Source organism: Camelus bactrianus, chromosome 29, assembly GCF_048773025.1.
Source record: "Camelus bactrianus isolate YW-2024 breed Bactrian camel chromosome 29, ASM4877302v1, whole genome shotgun sequence".
NCBI classification, from domain to species: Eukaryota; Metazoa; Chordata; class Mammalia; order Artiodactyla; family Camelidae; genus Camelus; species Camelus bactrianus.
The window spans coordinates 13,232,775-13,251,294 of NC_133567.1; the positions used below are offsets into that span (position 1 = coordinate 13,232,775).

The following is an 18,520-nucleotide window of genomic DNA, read 5'->3' on the forward strand; positions in this document are numbered from 1 at the left end:
AGCAATATGATTTGAAGTTTAAGTTCTTCCCCCAGAAATAAGACCAATGATTTTTACATTCTGTTCAGTTACATTTAACAATAATTTATCATCTACCTATAAGGTATTGTAGATGTATGGGGGGGTGTTAAAATGAATAAGATGGTCAGCTTTCTAGAGGCTTATAATAGGAAGGAGTTGTACATGATCTTATTTTAAAGCATATGTGGGTAAGTCCTAGAGAAGTATAGTTAAAGTGATGGGATAGCAAGGAGGAAGGGAGAATCAAATTGACTAGGAAGATCCAGGGACGCTTAAAGGTGTGGATTTTGAGCTGATTTTTAAAGAGCTGATAGAACTTTAACAGGAAATGTAGGTGGAAGGGCATTCTAGATAGTAAATAACCTTGAGCAAAGGCTTGGAAACAGAACTGTAGTGTTTATTTTAGGAATAGAAACCAACAACCATATATTCTTGAGGCACAGGGTTTGAGAAGGTACACAGTTTGAAAAAAGTAGGTCTAAGTTAATGATATATTGTAAATTCTTTATCAGTATTTCAGGTTCAAGAATCTCTCTCCTTTTCAAACATGAATTGTCTGCTTGGATATGCTGTGTGGCAAATTGCATTTTCTTACAACTTAATTGATAATACAGTCAAAGCTTGTAACCTAGGCAGCCTATAAAAGGAGCCATGTAATTCCTTCCCCGATGTGACAGTTTTAAAGGGGTGTCCTGTTGTCACAACTATATGGACTCTGTTATCACTGGATGAGAAATCGCATATATGACTAACAGGTGATTTCAGCTTCATTTTAGTTTCGATCTTAAAGGTTCACACACCCCTTATTATCCTTGCTTTCAGTGAGGAAGAAATAAAAGATTCCCAAGATGAAGATTCTCTGGAAGGGTCTTTGAGTTAAAGAAGGCTTTTTATACTTGAAAGGTAAGTCTATAACAAGTGTGTTAAATTTGATTGACAAGGGAAAGTTTGTTGGTTTGTACTTCAGGTATCTTCTTTATTGTGAAGAGATCATATGAGTTCAGCAGGAAAGGGTTGTGTATTTTGGCTGGCATCCAGGTAGCCAGACAGCTGGGCTGACCTCTGAATGTGATTGGATTGAAACTGTCCGATTAAGTCAGTAAGTATCATGAATTCTCTATGTCAAATTTTGTAGGTGGCATTATTTCTCCTAAGGTGGTATTGATCAGTCGTAGGAATAAAGATGAACTATCTTTCATACAAGTTATACAACTATGTGGTCACTGAAAGAGTTGCATGCCCCCCCCCCTTTTTTTATGAGAGCTTCTATATTTATTACGTACTTTGCTTTGTAGTTTTCTTTCCAGTTGGTGTTATGTTCTGCTTCATTGAATTAGGAATTTAGAAGATGCCAAATCAGATTAGTTTATTGAGTTTATTAGTTTATGTTCTGTCAATAATGCAATTTCTAAGTTTATTAGAAATTATTATTTCCAATCTTGTAAAGCTTGATCCAAAATGGCTAGTGTTTTTCTTATCCATGCCAGGTAAAGGAAGCTCTCTTTGTGGTGAGAGCAATTAAGAAATGCACACATATTGACACAACGTTGTAAAATGATTATAAATCAATAAAAAATGTTAAAAAAAAAAAAGAAATGCACACATGGAGTGCTTAGTTATTATAGTCTGTAATTTTAGGGAAATTATCTATAAGGTCTACCTCGTTTTAAGACGCAAACATGCGGAGTCGGGGTAGGGGCACGGTCAGCCCTGAAACACAAGGGGCGCGCGCGAGGGGCGCGCGCGCAGCGAAGGCAGAGGTGGGACCCAGGCGGATATATTCAGAGACGCGTCCAACAAATAAATAAGGCAAGTCAGGAAGGGGCTGAGGTGGGTGCAGGCAGGGGAGGGAGCTGTGAAGGGGCAGGCAGGGCTCCAGAGGTCACAGCTGAAGATGCAGGTATGTGGGGCGTGGGCCGTCTGGAGCCTAGGACCAGAAGGAGGGAGGGCATGACCTGGAGGGAAGAGGAGAGGACAGGGAGCAGGGGTAGGGGAAGGAGTTCAGCACTTCGGAGGGGGAGGAGGTGGAGACCGAGGACGGGCTCCAAAAGAAGTGACGGGAAAGCTGCCGACAGGGGGCTCCCCCTCCCCCAGAGCGCCACACCTTCCTGGGGGTACTTTGCTTTATTGTGCTTCACAGATATTCATTCTTTTGTTCTATCGTCCTTTTTTCTTTCTATCTTTCTCTCTCTTTCTCTTTTTTACTAATTGAACGTTTGTGGCCACTCTGGGTCAAACAAGTCTACCAGGGAAATTCATGGCCTACTAGATTGGAAAAACTCAGTTTTTTTAAAAGTTATTTTTTCCATTTTGTTGGCCACAACGTTCTTGACAGGAAAAGTATCAATAATGAACCTTTTTTTTTTTCCTCTGTAAGAAGAGTGAGATATCTTTTAATATTATTCTGAAGACCTTTAAACAAAATACTTATAAGTGGTAAAATGACAAGAATGCTGTAAGTATTAGGTTGTGTGTGTTTTTAAGTAAAACTTTCCCCTCCTGGTTTTTAAAGTAATAAATGTTCTTTGTAGGACATGTAGGGTGTTAGTCGGCTCAGGCTGCCGTAACAGAATACTATACACTGGGTGCTAAAACAACAGAAATTAATTTTCTCACAGTTCTGGAGTTTGGAGGCCCAACATCAGGGTGCTAGCAGGGTTGGTGTCTGGTGAGGCCTCTTTCTTTGGGTTGCAGATGGCTCCTTTCTTCCTATGTCATGTGGCCTTTCCTCTGTGTGTGTTTGGGGGTGGGAGGGGGCGAGATAGATCTCTGGTGTCTCCTCCTATTCTTATAAGGACACCACTCCTATTGGACTAGGGCCCTATCTTTGTGACTTCTTTTAACTTTATTACCTCCTTAAAGGCCTGTCTCTAGATACAGTCACATTGGGGGTTAATACTTCAACATGATGACTATTGGGGAGAAACTATTCAGTCTATACATATAGAAAAGCATGAAGAAGAAAAAATCATCTATAAGACCATTAATTCCCCAGATAAAACCACTGTTAACATTTTTTTTGGTATTTCTCCAGTTATATTTCTGTTGCATTTTCAAAGCTTGGCAATTATAACGTAGTATTTTTTCATTTAACATTCCTTTAAGTTGTAGATTGCAAACTCAGATGCTTGTAAGTGTCAGGCAGACAGGCAAGGAATAATGATAACTAACATTTGTTAAGCCCTAACTGTGCCAAATAGGTTTCCAGAGGTTTATGTGTATTATATATGTTATCTCTTTTAACCTTCACAACAACTCTGTGAGGTATATACCATTATTATCTCTACATTTCAGATGAAGAAAATAAAGCATAGGGAGGTAAAACAACATATTTAAGGACACACAGCTAGTAGGTAGCTGCATTAACATTGAGGCCTAGCTGTTGAAGTGACTGAAGTGGGGTGGCTGGCTACTGTGGTGAACTTGAGAGAGCATGTCCCATCTGGGGGGCACCACTGCTCATGGAGGAATGGTAGTCTAGTGTAGTAGATCTTTGAGTTTTTTGATAGCCTTGAAAAATCTGAATTTTTATATGAAATGATGGCAATTAGGAAAACTAAAAAGTAACAGTTAAGTCAGATTTCATCTGCAGATTACAGTTGGCCTGTATTTATAAAATAGCATTCTTAGTAGTAGTATCTACCTCCTAAGTGTGATGTGAGAATTAAATGGGGGAATTTTGTATACAACATGTAGCTCAGTAGCTGGCATGTAGCACTAAGTAAATGTTAGCTATCATCAGTAGCACAAATATTTTCTCCAGTCATCAAAATTCTTTATAAGTATCACTATTGTTTTTATTTTGAGAAATTATGTAAGTAATACATTGGTACATGACTGTTGTAAAAAACTCAAACAATATGAGAGAATGTTTAAAGGACTGAAATTGCATTTGCTTCCTACCCCTAACTCCCTAGTCCTCTCCTTATAGAATTAAAAACCACATATGCTGTGCTTATCCTTCTGGCATTTGCGTTTTTTTTACTTAGTATGTCTTAGAGATCTTCCAAAGTCAGTTTAGACAAAGCTACTTCATTGTTTTTAAAGGTTGCACGGTGTATTCTTTAGTATGGATGTACCATAATTTATTGAACTAGGCTTCTCAATTGTCATTTCAGTTTTCAATTTTTTACTGTTATAAAAAAGAATCTGCAAAGAGCATATATTGCTCTTTGCGCACATTGGTAAATATTTCCCTAGGGGTTTGATCCTCGGATGAAATTGCTGAATCAAAAGTATATTAAGAATTTTCACAGTTACTGTACTTTTGTTAAATGTATTTTTAGTATCTTTGTAATATTCATTTTATGAATCTACTGATATTATCAATTCCTTATGTTGACACATTTAGATTTTTTTTCCAATTTTTTGCCACTATAAATGGTTCTGTGATAAATATCTTTGTAAGATATGTTTTTAAAAAGATAAATAGTCTGAGAGGAAGTTATCAACTAGTAACTATATTTCTGAGACTTTACTTTCTGGGAGCTATTATAAGAGTCATATTAATTGGTAATATATTATTTTTAGGAAAAATAGAGCTTTGATAAAGGCCTGGCCTAGGGTTTTTAATATTATACTCAAGATTTTTAGATTCTTTTATATGTTTCATTTTAGGTGTTGTCATCTAATGAAGAACACTGAAACAGCAGATTGAATAAAGCCTTGGAACAGCTAGATTAGAGGTTTAGAAAAGAAAGTTAAAATTAGTCACTTTGGTTTTTAGTGTTCCAACTTCATAATATTTATTCTTTATTCTAAATAGATTTAGGGAGTAGAAGTTAAAATTCAGTGCTATACCAAAGGAAGCACTTATATTTGTTATGTTTTTTTTTTCTTTTTGTATGAGAGAAGAAGGTAGATAACCAAGAGATATAGTGATTTATAATGAAATATACTAAGTTGAATTTTGTGATGTCAGTTCTTGGCATTATAATCTATATAGCTGATTTAATTGTGGACATCTGGGTGACTGTCAGGTTTTTCCACGAAGGACAATATGTTTTTGGTATTTTAACAGTAGGCTTTATGCTCTTTGGAACACTTGTGGTACAGTGTTTTAGTTATTCTTGGTTCAAGGCTGATTTAAAGGAAGCAGGCCAAGAAATCCAGCATTGTTTTCTTCTACTTCATTGCTTGCAAGGAGGAGTTTTTACACGGTGAGCATACACTTTTGATCCTTAACATTATTATTCTTTTATTCATTTAGAAGCTACCTTTCTGAACGAATATATGTATGTATATGTATGACTGGGACATTATGCTGTAAGCGAGAGACTGACACATTGTAATTGATTATACTTCAATTAAAAAAAAAGAGTTTAGAATATTTAAAAAAAAAAAAAAGAAACTACCTTTCTGTATCTGGGTAGTCAATGTACAAAGTTCCCCTGTTTGCATGTAGCACAAAGGTCACTTGCTCCTCACTAACAGTGCTTATGTAAGTTATTGTACTGTCAGAATTTTCCAGGTTCATTATTGGAATGTTTTAATTTACCTAATTAAGTTACTTTTTCTAATATGTACTTACTTTTTATGAGAAGGAAAAGGGCTCATTTCTATGTCTTGTAAATCTTTTATTCTCTATTTTATATTTTAAGACTGATTATGTAAATATAACCTCACTTGCAACTCTGAAAGAACACTTATTTTTTGTTACTTATAGCATTGATTTAACAAAATGAAATTTATTGCAATAATGCAATAGCTGTGGTTAGCTAGGTACAGAATCATCCACAGAACTAAAAACAACCTTAAGAATCATGTTTAAAACCTTTTTTATGGTTAAAGGAAGTAGGATCTAAATAAGTCCTGAGAATTCTACGGTTTTCCATATACCTAATTTCATGACCTTTTCATTATTATCTTAAGGGATTTAATTCTGTTAAAAGAAATATATATATGTGTGTGTATGTATGTATGTGTACACATACATACATACACATACACACACACACGAAAGGAAAAGAGAAGAATTAAAGACAAATATTAAGAGGATAACATACTATTTTGTTACGGTTGGGTTTTGAATTTGGGCTATTTTGATAGCCATCTTTCCTCAGAGATATTTTAGTGGCCACAGAATTCTAGATGAGTAGTTATTTTCTCTTTGCAAATTACATTCTCTTGTCTTTTTGTTTCCATTGTCACTACTGCATAGCTAGATGTCAATCTTACTCTTGTTCTTTAAACGTAATTTGTCTTTTTTTCCCTTTGGCAGATCTTACAATTTTTCTCTAAATTTTTGGGTTTCTACAGTTTATGATGTATCTGGATGTAGGTTTATTTTTATTTCTCTTGTTTAGGATTTGCTGGTTCTCTTGATTCTATGGATTGTTATCTTCCGTGAGCTCTGCATAATTCTCAGCCATTAACTTTTTTGACATTTTCTTTACCACATTTCTGTCTCTTTTTCTTCTGGGACTCCAAAAAAATTAAAAAAAAGTTAGACCTTCTTGCCATTTCTAACATGACTGTTTTATGTTAGATTGTTTACTTGAGATTTTTGTTTCCTGAATTAAGCTCATATTTCTATAAACAAGCCCATATTGCTTTTGCTGCATTCCATAGAATTAGTATTATGTTTTTGTTTTTGTTTGTCTCCAGGTATTTTTTTTTTTCTCTTTGATTTATCAGTGACTCATTGTTTAGTAGCATGTTTTTGTTTTGTGCATTTTTTTCTTGTAGTTGATTTCTAGTATCATGCCATTGTGATCAGAACAGATGCTTGGTGTAATTTCAATCTTCTTAAATTTATTGAGACTTGTTTTGTTATCTGTCCTGGAGAGTGTTACATGTATACTTGAAAAAAAATGTATATCTTGCTGCTTTTCGATGGAATGTTCTGTATATAATCTATTAAGTCCATCTGGTTTAATGTGCCATTAGGGCCAGTTTTTCCTTATTGATTTTTCTATCTGGGTGATCCATCCATTGATATAAGTGTTACTGTTGATTTCTCTCTTTATGTTTGTTAATATTTGCTTTATATATTTAGGGGGTCCTATATTGGGTACATATATATTTACAGTTGTTATATCTTCTTCTCACCAATCTCCAGCAGCCAGTTGCAGCTTGTCCCTGATGACTCATGTCTAGGACTGGAGATCACAGGGACCCTTTGTGTCAGTTTCCCTTAGTTCTGTCTGCCAGGTGGTTGCCATTTTCTCCTCTAGACCTCAGAAACTCCACTTCTGTCCCCACTGACATCCCAGCTGGAGAGGGGGCATCCCAGTGTGATGGTGCCTTTCTTCCTGTGCTACTCCCTCCCCTCATGATCAATCCTGCGCTGATTTTTTCTTTTTTCTTTTTTTTTCCTTTTTTTCTCTTACCGGATTTTGTGAGAATTCTGTATTTCGAAGCAAGAGACAGAGTTCAGTAGGTGTTCTGTGCGATTCAGTTGGTTTGTACTTTCACAACATAATATTTACATTTCTGTTGAGTGGTTATTTCTTCTGCCTTGTATTGCAGCTAGCACTTTATAGGCTTGACCTTCATATTAGATTGTAAGGTCATTAAAGGTGGAGGTCATGTTCTCATCACTTTTGTAAACATTCTTTCCTGGCATCTAGCCCACATTGAATATAATGGGTCATGTTATAATAAAACTGTGATGATAAAAATATACTTTTGTTTGCTAGGTGAAGATTCTTTGCATAGCCATATATGTATCCATCTTGTTTACAACAAGAATATCTTATATTTGTGTTACACTTTCAACTTTTCAAAGTTCTTTCATATCTACGTCTCTTTATCTTTATGGGAAAATTGTTGTGAACTTTCATTTATTCATTCAGTAAATATTTTCTGAGAACCTGCTATGTGCCAGGTACTCTTCTAGTTGTTTTAGGATGTAGCAATGAATGAAACAAAAGTCCCTGCTTTCATGTAAATTTTATTTTTTTATGAGAAGGTACAGATAAAAAAAGTAAACAATGTGTCAAGTGTTGGTAAAGAAAAATAATGGAGGATAAAGAGTTAGAATGTGATGGGTGGTGTGATCTGGGAAGATCTCCATGAGGAAGTGGCATTTAAGTAGAGATCTGAATGAATTTAAGGAGTAAACTTGTACAATTTCTGGGGTTTAGAAGAGTTCCAGGAAGAGTATTAGCAAAGCAAAGGCCTTTAAAGTTGGGAAAAGCAGCAAGATGGGTACACTAGAAGCACGGGAGAAATGAGATGGAGAGGTAGTGGGGGTAGTGTGTCTGTGAAGCAGATTATGGAGGGCCTTGTAAGATATGGTAAGGGCTTTGGGTTTTATTCTAAATTTGATGGAAATCACTGGCACATTTTGAGTGGAGGAGTAACACCTGAACTGTGGTTAAGAGGTTCAATCTAGATGCTGTGTAGAGAATAGAATGCCAAGGGAGCAGGAGTAGAAGCAGAGAGACCAATTATGAGGCAATAGAAGTAATCCCGGTCAGGAATGTTGACTGGTTAAACTAGGATGGAGGCAGTAGAAGTGATAAGATGTGTTTAGATTGGGATATATTTGAAGTTAGAACAAGAACCAAGAGAACCTGCTGAGGAATTTTTATAGGGTATGAGACAAAGCAGTTGGAAATTATTACCACTTTTTGGTCTGAGTAACATGATGAATGTTAGTATCATTTACTGAAATGGGAAACATTGACAGAAGGAACAGGTTGAAACAGAATATATAGCACTGCCCTAGTTTTATATACAAGGAAGCTGAGGTGTGGATAAAGAGTTTCGATAATCTTTGGGCTAGAATGCTGGTTGTCTTATTGCTAGCCTCAGATATTTTCAAAATAAGTGTCTCAATTTTTTGTTATTAATTTACTTGAATGATGATAACTCATGTTTATTTAAAAATTCTTTCTAAAGAAGAGCCTGAGCAAGGATATTTTAAGAGTCTTTGAAACATTGTATATTTTCCAGGATGGTAATGATGGAAGAGCCTAGCACCTTTTAGATTATTGAGTACAGTTGACCCTTGAACAACATGGGTTTGAACCGTATGGATCCACTTATATGTAGATTTTTTTCCAGTAGTAAAAACTGCAGTACTACATGATTTGTGGTTGGCTGAATCCACAGACAGGGAACCAAGGATACACAGGGCCAACTATCAGTTATGCTCAGATTTTCAACTGCACAGAGTCAGTACCCCTCACCCCTAATTTGTTCATGGGTCAGTTGTAATTATTTGCTAGATTAAATTGAAAGAAGATTCAATCTCATCTTCAACCTTGACATTACCTTAAGGGGATGTATCTGTCTTTTAGTTAAGGTAAATTACATGAAGTGAAAATTGCAGTTTGTCTTTCAGAATGTAGTGGTTAAGACTTGAAATCATAAGGTCTAAGTTTGGACTTCAGGTCTGCCTCTTACACTCTGTGTTTCTTTCAGCACATCATTCTGTTCTCAGTCTTACTTTTTCCATCTGTTAATTTAGAATAATACCTATTCATCTCTCATAATATTGGGAAGATGAAATAAGATTATGCATGTTTAACAGTGCTGGCACACACTGGCACATCAAACATGCAATAAAAGTTATGGAGACTGCGCAGATATAGAAAACAAACTTATAGTTATCAAAGGAGAAAAGGGTGGAGAGGGCTAAATTAGGAGTTTGATATTAGTAGATACAAACTATTGTATGTGAAAGAGATAAACAACAAAGTCCTACTGTATAGCACAGAATTAATTATATTCAGTACCTTGTAATAAACTATAATAGAAAAGAATCTGCCGAACATATAACTGAATCACTTTGCTGTGCACCAGAAGCTGACACAACACAGTAAATCAACTATACTTCAATAAAAAAGAAGTTACGGAGTCTGAATCTCATAAAGCCACCATGAGATGTTCACAAAGTTGAGGGAAATTTATAGTAGGGAAAGTTTGTGGGAAAATTCTATACTGAAACACATGTTGCTCTCTTCAGAATTATTATGTATATTAACACATATAAAGAATATATTACTGAAGGTAAATATTCATGTTTACTTTACAGGTATTGGTTTGCCTTGAAGAAGGGTTATCATGTGGCTTTCAAATATAGCAGCAAAACTGATAACTTCGTGGAAGAACAAATTGATCCTCATAAAGAAATTATAGATAGAGTGACAGATTTGAGCATGCTAAGGCTCTTTGAGACCTACCTGGAAGGCTGCCCACAACTTGCTCTTCAGCTCTACATTCTTCTGGAACATGAGCAAGCAAATTTCTCTCAGTGTAAGTCTTTCTTAATACCTTTTGTTAGGTGGTTGCCACTGATATCTTAAGTCAATTATATAACTCTTTGGGTTAGATTTTTTTTTTATCATTTTTCTTTTTAGAATTATTTATATTTTGAAAAGAAGTACATGGTTGAAATATCAAAAAGTGTCTAAAGATACGTTGTCTCCCTCTCCCTTCTTCCTATTCCTTCCTTTGTTTGCCCAGAAAGGAAAATATTGTCAGCTTTTTGATGATTCTTTCAGAAAAGAATTTAAAAGCCTATCATTTTTTCTTTTATAGAAATGGTAACATAAAACTGTTTTTGTTTTTTGCACTTAACAACATAAACAACATATCTTGGAGATCTAAACATATCAGTACAGAAAGAGCTCCCTCATTTATTTTTATTATTTGCATAGTATTACAAATTATGGATGTATCACAAATTAGTTAACATGCCCCTCTTTATGTTAATTTAGGTTTTTTCTACTGTTTTGCTATTGCAGAAAAAATGCTGCAATGAATCATCTTGTGCATGCATCCTTCTGCATGTGTGGATCCCATTTCTGTCCATAAGGTGAATTCCTTATGGAATTGGAATCATTGGGTGAAGGTGCCAGTGCTACAAAACTAATGAAAGTTTTGCAGATTCACCAGTATGTTGCTCTTCTGTAGCGGATTTCCTCATTTGGGTTAAATGTACATTTTTAAAGGACAATTTGGTATTTCCATTAAAAAAATCTTTTAATAGGCATTTAATTTGAGATATTAAAAACTCTATTTATTTGTTAAATAATAGTTTCAATATTCACCATCAGTGTAGCAGATTATCCTCTCCTCCAGAGTTTCCTTTATGCTTAGACTCACCTGTGAGATCAGTTCATCCCCCAGTCTTCCTGTTCCTAGTTTCCCGTGTCTAGACTGGAGTCCCTTCTAATGTTTTTACCTTTACTTTGGTTGTTAGTACGACACTGAAATGAACCTACTGTGTATGAGACCTCTTTTTCCTTGTAATGCAAAGAATATGTGGATTGGGACTTAAAGGTTCAGTATTATATGGTCCCTGAAGCTAGAAGGTCAACATTTAGAGCTTATAGCCTGTATTATGGCTAAAAGCTAATGTGAACTGTGACTGCTTCTGGGCAGTGGGATTATGAATGACTATATTTATTTTATCTTCTTTATACTTTTCTGAATTTCTAAATTTCCTACAATAACCATATATTGCTTTGATAATCAGGAAGAATAACTCAAAATGTAAAAGAAAAAAATTTAAAAAACAAGTTTATATATATAAGTACTTCAGAAGGCTGAACATATTCTTTTATCTTGTTCCTTCCTGAAATCATGCTAAAGAGTAGACTAATGGGGTAAAAACAATATAAACCCACAAGGACAACGAGAATGCAGAGTAGAACAGCAAAGTAGAAATATCAGCAAGTATTTAGAAGATGGAAAGCAGATGGAAAACTTGGGTTATTCAAATCAGTTCTACCACTGAAAGGCTAAATCATTTGAATCAACCCTCCCTGTGAAATTACCTAAAACAATTGGATAAATATTTTCAAAAGTCTTCATAAAAGCATAACACAGTCTGATCTAACAGGCCAAAATGTGCATGAAAGTGGGAATGGCAGGGTTAAGCAGGACCGTGAGGGCATTTGTACCCTGAGGGTTTCTATATAACCTTATAAACAGCAGATTTGGTTTTGATGGCTTCCCAGGGTGCGGAGGACTGGAGACAAAACTCAGGGTACTCACAAGGGAGGGACATCTGGTAGAAAATCCTAATCCACAAAGCTGGCACACCAAAAGTCACCCTGCTCAGGATAAAAGTGACATTATCTACCTCATTCTCCACTTCCAAGAGACTGCAAGGAATATTGCCTTGGTGCTGTCTAGAACAGGGGAAAAAAAGTCCCTGAGAAGTTATAACAACATGATTTGTGACCAAAATTCACATTTCTAACTAGTCCAAAACACAAGACAAAACAAAGCACCTTCAAAACAAATAAAAGCCGAGTTATGATATAGTTTAAAGTGGTCCCAGACTGATAGTGCCCCTAGGTGTCTGGCAGAAACAAGTATAAATCCTCCCTGGAGGAGTCCACCTTCTCACAAACAGTTTTCCAAGGAAAATGAATAGTTTATACTAGTTTATAGCACCAGAAGAAATGAGGCACCAAGAGTAAGAATCAGCAGAAATAGAAAAAAACTCAGTAAGACATTAGATATTAGAAATTACCAGGTGCATTGTATTATGTTGAAAGGAGTAAATGATGAACTTGAAAATATGAAATAGGAAACTATAAAAATGAGTTCTATATTTGAAAAAGAAAAAAGTAGAATTTATGAGATGGGAAGAGATAGAAAATATGATAGATATTAGGAGTCATGGAAGATGGGATGAGAATGTCTAGCATACATCTGATCAGAGTTCATGAAGGAGAGGAGAGGAATAATGGAGCAGAGGCAACATTTGAAAAGTTAATGGCTGAAAAGATTTCAGAACTGATGAGAGTCACCTACGCACAGATTCAAGAAGCCCATCATTTCTCAAGCAACTAAGTAGAAAGAAATCCATTTACAGATACTAACTGCTATATATATAAAATAGATAAACAACAAGTTTATACTGTGTAGCACAGGAAACTATATTGAATATCTTGTAGTAACCTATAGTGAAAAAGAATATGGAAATGAATATATGTCTGTATATGTAGGACTGAACTATTATGCTGTACACCAGAAATTGGCACAACGTTGTAAACTGATTATACTTCAATTAAAAAAAAAAAAAGAAATCCATACCACAGCATATAACTACTAAAGGAGATAACAAAGAATGTCCTTCAGATAGAACAGAAGTATTCTGAGATGCAAGAAGGAATAAAGAGCAAAGCAGGTAGTAAATATGTGGGTAAATCTAAATGAAAATTGACTGTATAAACAAAAATTCTACCGTGTGGCTAAGAAAAGATAGACTAAATGTACAAGGAAGCAATAACCTGTAAGTCAGTTGGAAGATGAATGGAGTTAAAGTGTTTTAAAATTCCTTGTGTAGTTTAGGAGAAAGGTAAAGCAAAGGTGGATCTGGGTCTTTTGAGATATAAAACTAAAACATTTAGAGGGACCTTATCTTAAAAAAAGAATGTATTATTAGGAAAACAAAATTAGATATTTTGTTAGTCTGCTTGGGCTGCCATAACAGAATTATCACAGACTGGGCAGCTTAACCAACAGAAAGCTATTTTGTTACAATTCTGGAGACCAGAAATCCAAGGTCAAGATGTCAGTAGGGTTGGTTTCTGGTGAGGACTCTCTGCACTTGATCTTAGCCAGAAGGCCGAGAAGTGGTAGGACTCTTTCTTTGGATTGCAGGTTTTGGATTGCAGACCTGCTTGCTGTGTCCCCACATGGTCTTTACTCTATGTATGGAGAGAAAGTGAGTTCTCTGGTGTTTCTTTCTCTCTTACAAGGACATCAGTCCTATTAAATTCGGGCCCCACTGTTATGACCTCACTTAACCCTAATACCCCCCTAAAGGTTCTGTCTCAAAGTGTAGTCACACTGGGACTTAGGGCTTTAATATGAATTTTGGAAGAATACAATTCAGTCCATAAAAGGTATGAAAGTAGGCACTGTTAAAGTAAGAAAATAAATTACAGCAAATTACAGGGATAAGAAAGCTGACCAGTACCACAAACTTCAAAAGAGAAAGAAAAGTAATATATCTTTATTATTTTAATACTCTTTTCTCTACATTTTTTGGCTGTTTACTCTCTGATTGGCTTTTGACTTGATAATGATTTTATAATATAATTTCTATAGGGAGAAAAGATTCAGTCTTTTTTCTAGCATAGTTAATTGAAATTTGTTTTTTTTTATTTATTTTTAATTTGGGAAAGTTTCAACTTCACAAATTAATGACAATATTATATGTATTTTTTTGATTATTGTCAAATTTGGGAAAAGCTTCAACAATTTCTTCAGATAATATGCCATAAGATTAGAATAGATCAAGATTTTTTATTTTTGGTGAACTAATTTTAAATACTGTTTGAATTAACAACACTAGTTTATTGCCAATGTCTCATTTAGTGAATATTGGGAGTCTTACTGGGAGTTTTCTTCACTGGTGTCAGTAATGTCAAATCAGAAGGAAATTAGTAAGATTCTATATAAGTATGATTGGGCAAGGTCATTTCATACCAAGAGGAGTGCAGAAGCAAAGGCATGGTTTGGCAAAGACAAGGAATTTAGTTTGGATGGAGTGAAATGTATAGATTAGACTAGCAAAATGATCAGGAAAATTATGTTGGGAACAGGTAGGTATGTGGGAAATGGGAAATGATGTCAAACTGATAGCACCAGCTGAATGAGCATAGTCCATTGTGCCTTAACGTTAAGTAATTAAAGGCTTGTTGAGAGCAGTAATCGTGTAGTGTTAAGATCAGGAGAACTGCTTGAGAATCCTAGATCTGTCACTTACTAGTTGTAGTTATTCAAGCAAATCTTGTAAACATACCCCTTAAACCTAAAGTGTTCTCAACTCAGTTTCCCTTTAGCCAGATCCCCAAAATGACCACAGCTGCTTCAGTAAACCAGGGGAAAATGTGGGGATGGGTAAGAAGGAATAGAGGCGGGGAATTTGGTCAATTGCAATTAAAATATCTTATTTTTCCAGATTATATAAAAATATATGACAAAGTGAACCTATTGCTAGGGCTTTGCTAGGTTTGGAAGGAGTCTGGGCATATGTGGGTCCTGATTTAAGCTTCACTAGGTTCATGATAAATCTACTTTTGAGGTGAAAATATTGATTAACTTTAAACTTTGATATGTTTAATATGCATGTTGTGATTTCTAGGGAAACTGTCAAAGAATAAAAACATCTTATCACTGAAGGACATGGGTTATTAGATTGAAAGGGTGATAAAAATGGCCCATACCAAGCCCATCATTATAACATTTCAGTTAAGATTAAGATAAGATTCTAGAAGATTTGAAGGAAAGAAAGATCACTTAGGGATAGGGAAACTGAATAGCATTGAAATTCTTAACTGTAACACTTGAGATTAGAACTTAATAGAGCAATGACCTCAAAGTTTCAATGGAAACCATTTTTAAACTTTGAATTTTATTTCTAACAAAACTGTATCAAATATGAGGGTAGAATAGAGACGTTTTGAGACATACGTGGTCTCAAAATTTGGCTGGGGTGCCGCTTTTCTCAGGAATGTCTGGAGAATGATCAAAACATGGGAATGAAGCAAGAAAGAAATATGGAAACAGGAAACAGGAAGTCAGCACCGAAGAGAGGTGAAGGGAAGCTCGGGGAAGATAGGAAGCAAACCTTGACAACAACCACCTTTGAGCAGAAGGCTCATATTCTTAAAGAAAAAAATAACCTAATAGATGTGTATCAAGAAGTTTAATTAATTAATTTACAGAATTTGCTAAGAAATACTGATAAGAGTCATGAAAAACTAAGCAAAGTAAGGAAACAATGTAAAGTTTTAAAAGAAAGGAAATATAATCAGAGTGCTTCACTCTGAAGCACGTGACTGAGCTAAAAAAAAGGGCTGTATTTATGTAGCTATAATAAAGTAAACACTGAATATTGATTCCACCAAAAATTGCGATGTTACTCTTTGGGATAGAAGGAGGGAGAGGAAAATGGAAGGAGGGTGTGTATATATGTGTGCATATGCAAAAATTTCCTTTTCCCAATTAGGAAATCAATAAGTAGTGTCTAACATAGGTAAATTAAGAAATAGCACAATATGTGTTTCACTTAGAAATATGGCAATAAATGTCAGAAGAAAAGCTAGAAAAGTTGATAATGATTTTTTTCTGGGGGTCATGACTGGGGTGGGGAGGGATAGAGCAAGTTCCTATTTTTCTTCTAAGTTCTGTGGCACTTACTGACTGACTTTTGAAAACTACATATGTTTTAGTTTGGTGGAAATTAAAGCCAATTATAAAAAAGAAATCACAGGGAAATTTAGCAGAAAGTGATATTTTAATTCAAATACTGCTGAATTAAAAAGAAGGAAAAAAGAATTCCAACTCATTGAGCCAATGAGGCTAAGTGGGAATAATGAACATTCTGTATTTTGCTCTAAATTTTTTTTTTCTTTCTAATTCTCCAGTATCTTTGCTTTCAGTTTTGTAAGTCCCCAGCTTTGACAGTGGGGCTAATGGCATGCCTTTCCAGAGTAGTAATGAACTTAACTCTTCTGTTACTTGTTGGGGAAAAAATGGGGTAAAGATGTCAAGCCTATAGAAATTTGTAAGTTTTAGAACACATTTGTTCATTTGATCCATCATCTTAAAGATATGGGAAACTGAGCTTGTTGATATCTCATACTTATGTTGAATTTTCTGTTTAACTTCCTGCCCTCTCTTTCTCCCTGCCCACCTCTCTCTCATGATACTGTTTTTTAGTGACTTAGTTATATGCCAAGGTCAAAGCAAAAAAGACAGGAATAGCTAGGACTGTAACTGTAGTCTCTTAGAGAACTTCCAGAGTATGGCAAGTGTTCCATTAAACCAGTTGCTCAATAAAATTTGTCCAATGCATTTATTTAGACTCTTATAAGCAGTCTTACGTAGTGGTTAAATACACCAACTTTGGAATCAGGCAGATTTCAGTTCAAATTTCACCTCTCTGCAACTTGCTGGCTGTGTGACTTGGGTCAAGTAATATATACATTCTCTAAATATCAATTCCTTCATATGTAATATAGGAATATTAGTACCTATTTCAAAAGATTAGATGAGTATATAAAGTACCTGACATATGTTTGTGGATGTGTGCATACAGGTAAAGCTTGTATGGCATATAGTAATTTAATATTGCTATTATTATTCTTATAAAAATATATCTTAAAAATTTTTTTTGTTTTGTAGATGCAGCCATCATGGTCTCTTGCTGTGCTATTTCTTGGTCAACTGTTGATTATCAAATAGCTTTAAGAAAATCTTTGCCAGATAAAAATCTCCTTAATGGACCCTGCCCCAAACTCATATATCTCTTTTACAAGTTGTTTACATTATTATCTTGGATGTTGAGCATTGTACTTCTTTTATTCTTAAATATTAAGATTGCTTTATTTCTGTTGTCATTTCTTTGGTTTTTAGGCATATTGTGGGCATTTAAAGAGGACACTCAATTTTGTGCTTCCCAGGGTATGGAATTGATGTATAGGATTGTTGTTGGATTCATTCTTGTCTTTACATTTTTTAATATTAAGGGACAGAACACCAAATGTCCCATGTCTTGTTATTATATTGTAAGAGTGTTGGCCACATTGGGGATATTGATTGTGTTCTGGTTTTACCCACTCTCTATTTTTAATTCAGACTATTTTATACCTATCAGCATCACTATAACTCTTACTCTTCTCCTTGGAATTATCTTTCTTATTATTTATTATGGGACTTTGCACCCAAACAGAAGTGAAGAAACAAAAATGGATGAAATTGATGGAAAACCAGTTCAAAGCGATTGTAGAATGAAGTATTTCCTAATGGAATAAGCTATTCACTTATGAGATATGTTTAATTTTTTTGTTTCATTGGTTAGTAAAGAAAATGTTTGCATATGTGTATGTGTTGTTTTTTATTTTTGCCTTCTTTTATTTGAGATCAGTTCTGCTACATTAATTATGAATGTTAGAGAGTATAATAATATTTTTATTATTTAAATCAATTTCTCATTTGGTTTTGAAGATCTTGGGTACTTAGATATATTTGCTTATTGCCTGGTAGAGTTGCCATCTTGAACCTGAATTGAAAGAAATGGTCTGCTTCCTGTAATTAGAAGGCTGCAATTGAACTTCCCAACTTTTCCCTCATTGTTTCTGAACTAAAACTGATGTACTTATTGTGGGGAACTCAAAGGAAGAGAATAGCAGAATACTCACTCTTCTTTCCTGCATTTTCTTGATTCAGTGTGTGTATTTTGAGCAAGGGACAGATTAAGTAGAGGAAAAGAAAGGGGGGAAGAAGAAGAACACAAAACAGAAAATTTACCATCTTAAAATCATTTTTAAGTGTACAGTTCAATAGTGTTAACTATATTCGCTTTGTTGTGCTTAACATTTTCATCTTGCAGAACTGCGGTTCTGTTCCCACTGAATAACAAATCCCCATTCCTCTCTCTCTCTCTCCAGCCTCTGGCAACCACGATTCTATTTTCTATTTCTATGAATTTGGCTACTGTAGATACTTCAAATAAGTTGAATCATACGTTATTTGTCTTTTTGTGACTGGCTTATTTCTCTTAGAATAATGTCCTCAG

General features: G+C 34.9%; 1 protein-coding gene across 8 annotated transcripts in view; it reads left to right on the forward strand.

Moving 5' to 3' along the window:
• XKR9 (XK related 9) overlaps positions 1 to 17,822 on the forward strand; it is a 61,853-nt gene extending 44,031 nt beyond the window's left edge. For 4 of the 8 annotated variants that reach the window (XM_045504419.2, XM_010967123.3, XM_045504421.2 and 1 more), the window contains exons 2-5: positions 844 to 924; positions 4,639 to 5,180; positions 10,007 to 10,227; positions 17,128 to 17,822. In XM_045504419.2, the coding sequence (XP_045360375.2) occupies positions 4,909 to 5,180; positions 10,007 to 10,227; positions 17,128 to 17,756 (1,122 nt within the window). In that variant the 5' untranslated portion in view covers positions 844 to 924; positions 4,639 to 4,908 and the 3' untranslated portion in view covers positions 17,757 to 17,822. The remainder of the gene's footprint in view (positions 1 to 843; positions 925 to 4,638; positions 5,181 to 10,006; positions 10,228 to 17,127) is intronic. The other 4 variants (XM_045504424.2, XM_045504423.2, XM_074355118.1 and 1 more) reach the window with 1 other exon arrangement.
• The last annotated feature ends 698 nt before the right edge of the window (positions 17,823 to 18,520 follow it).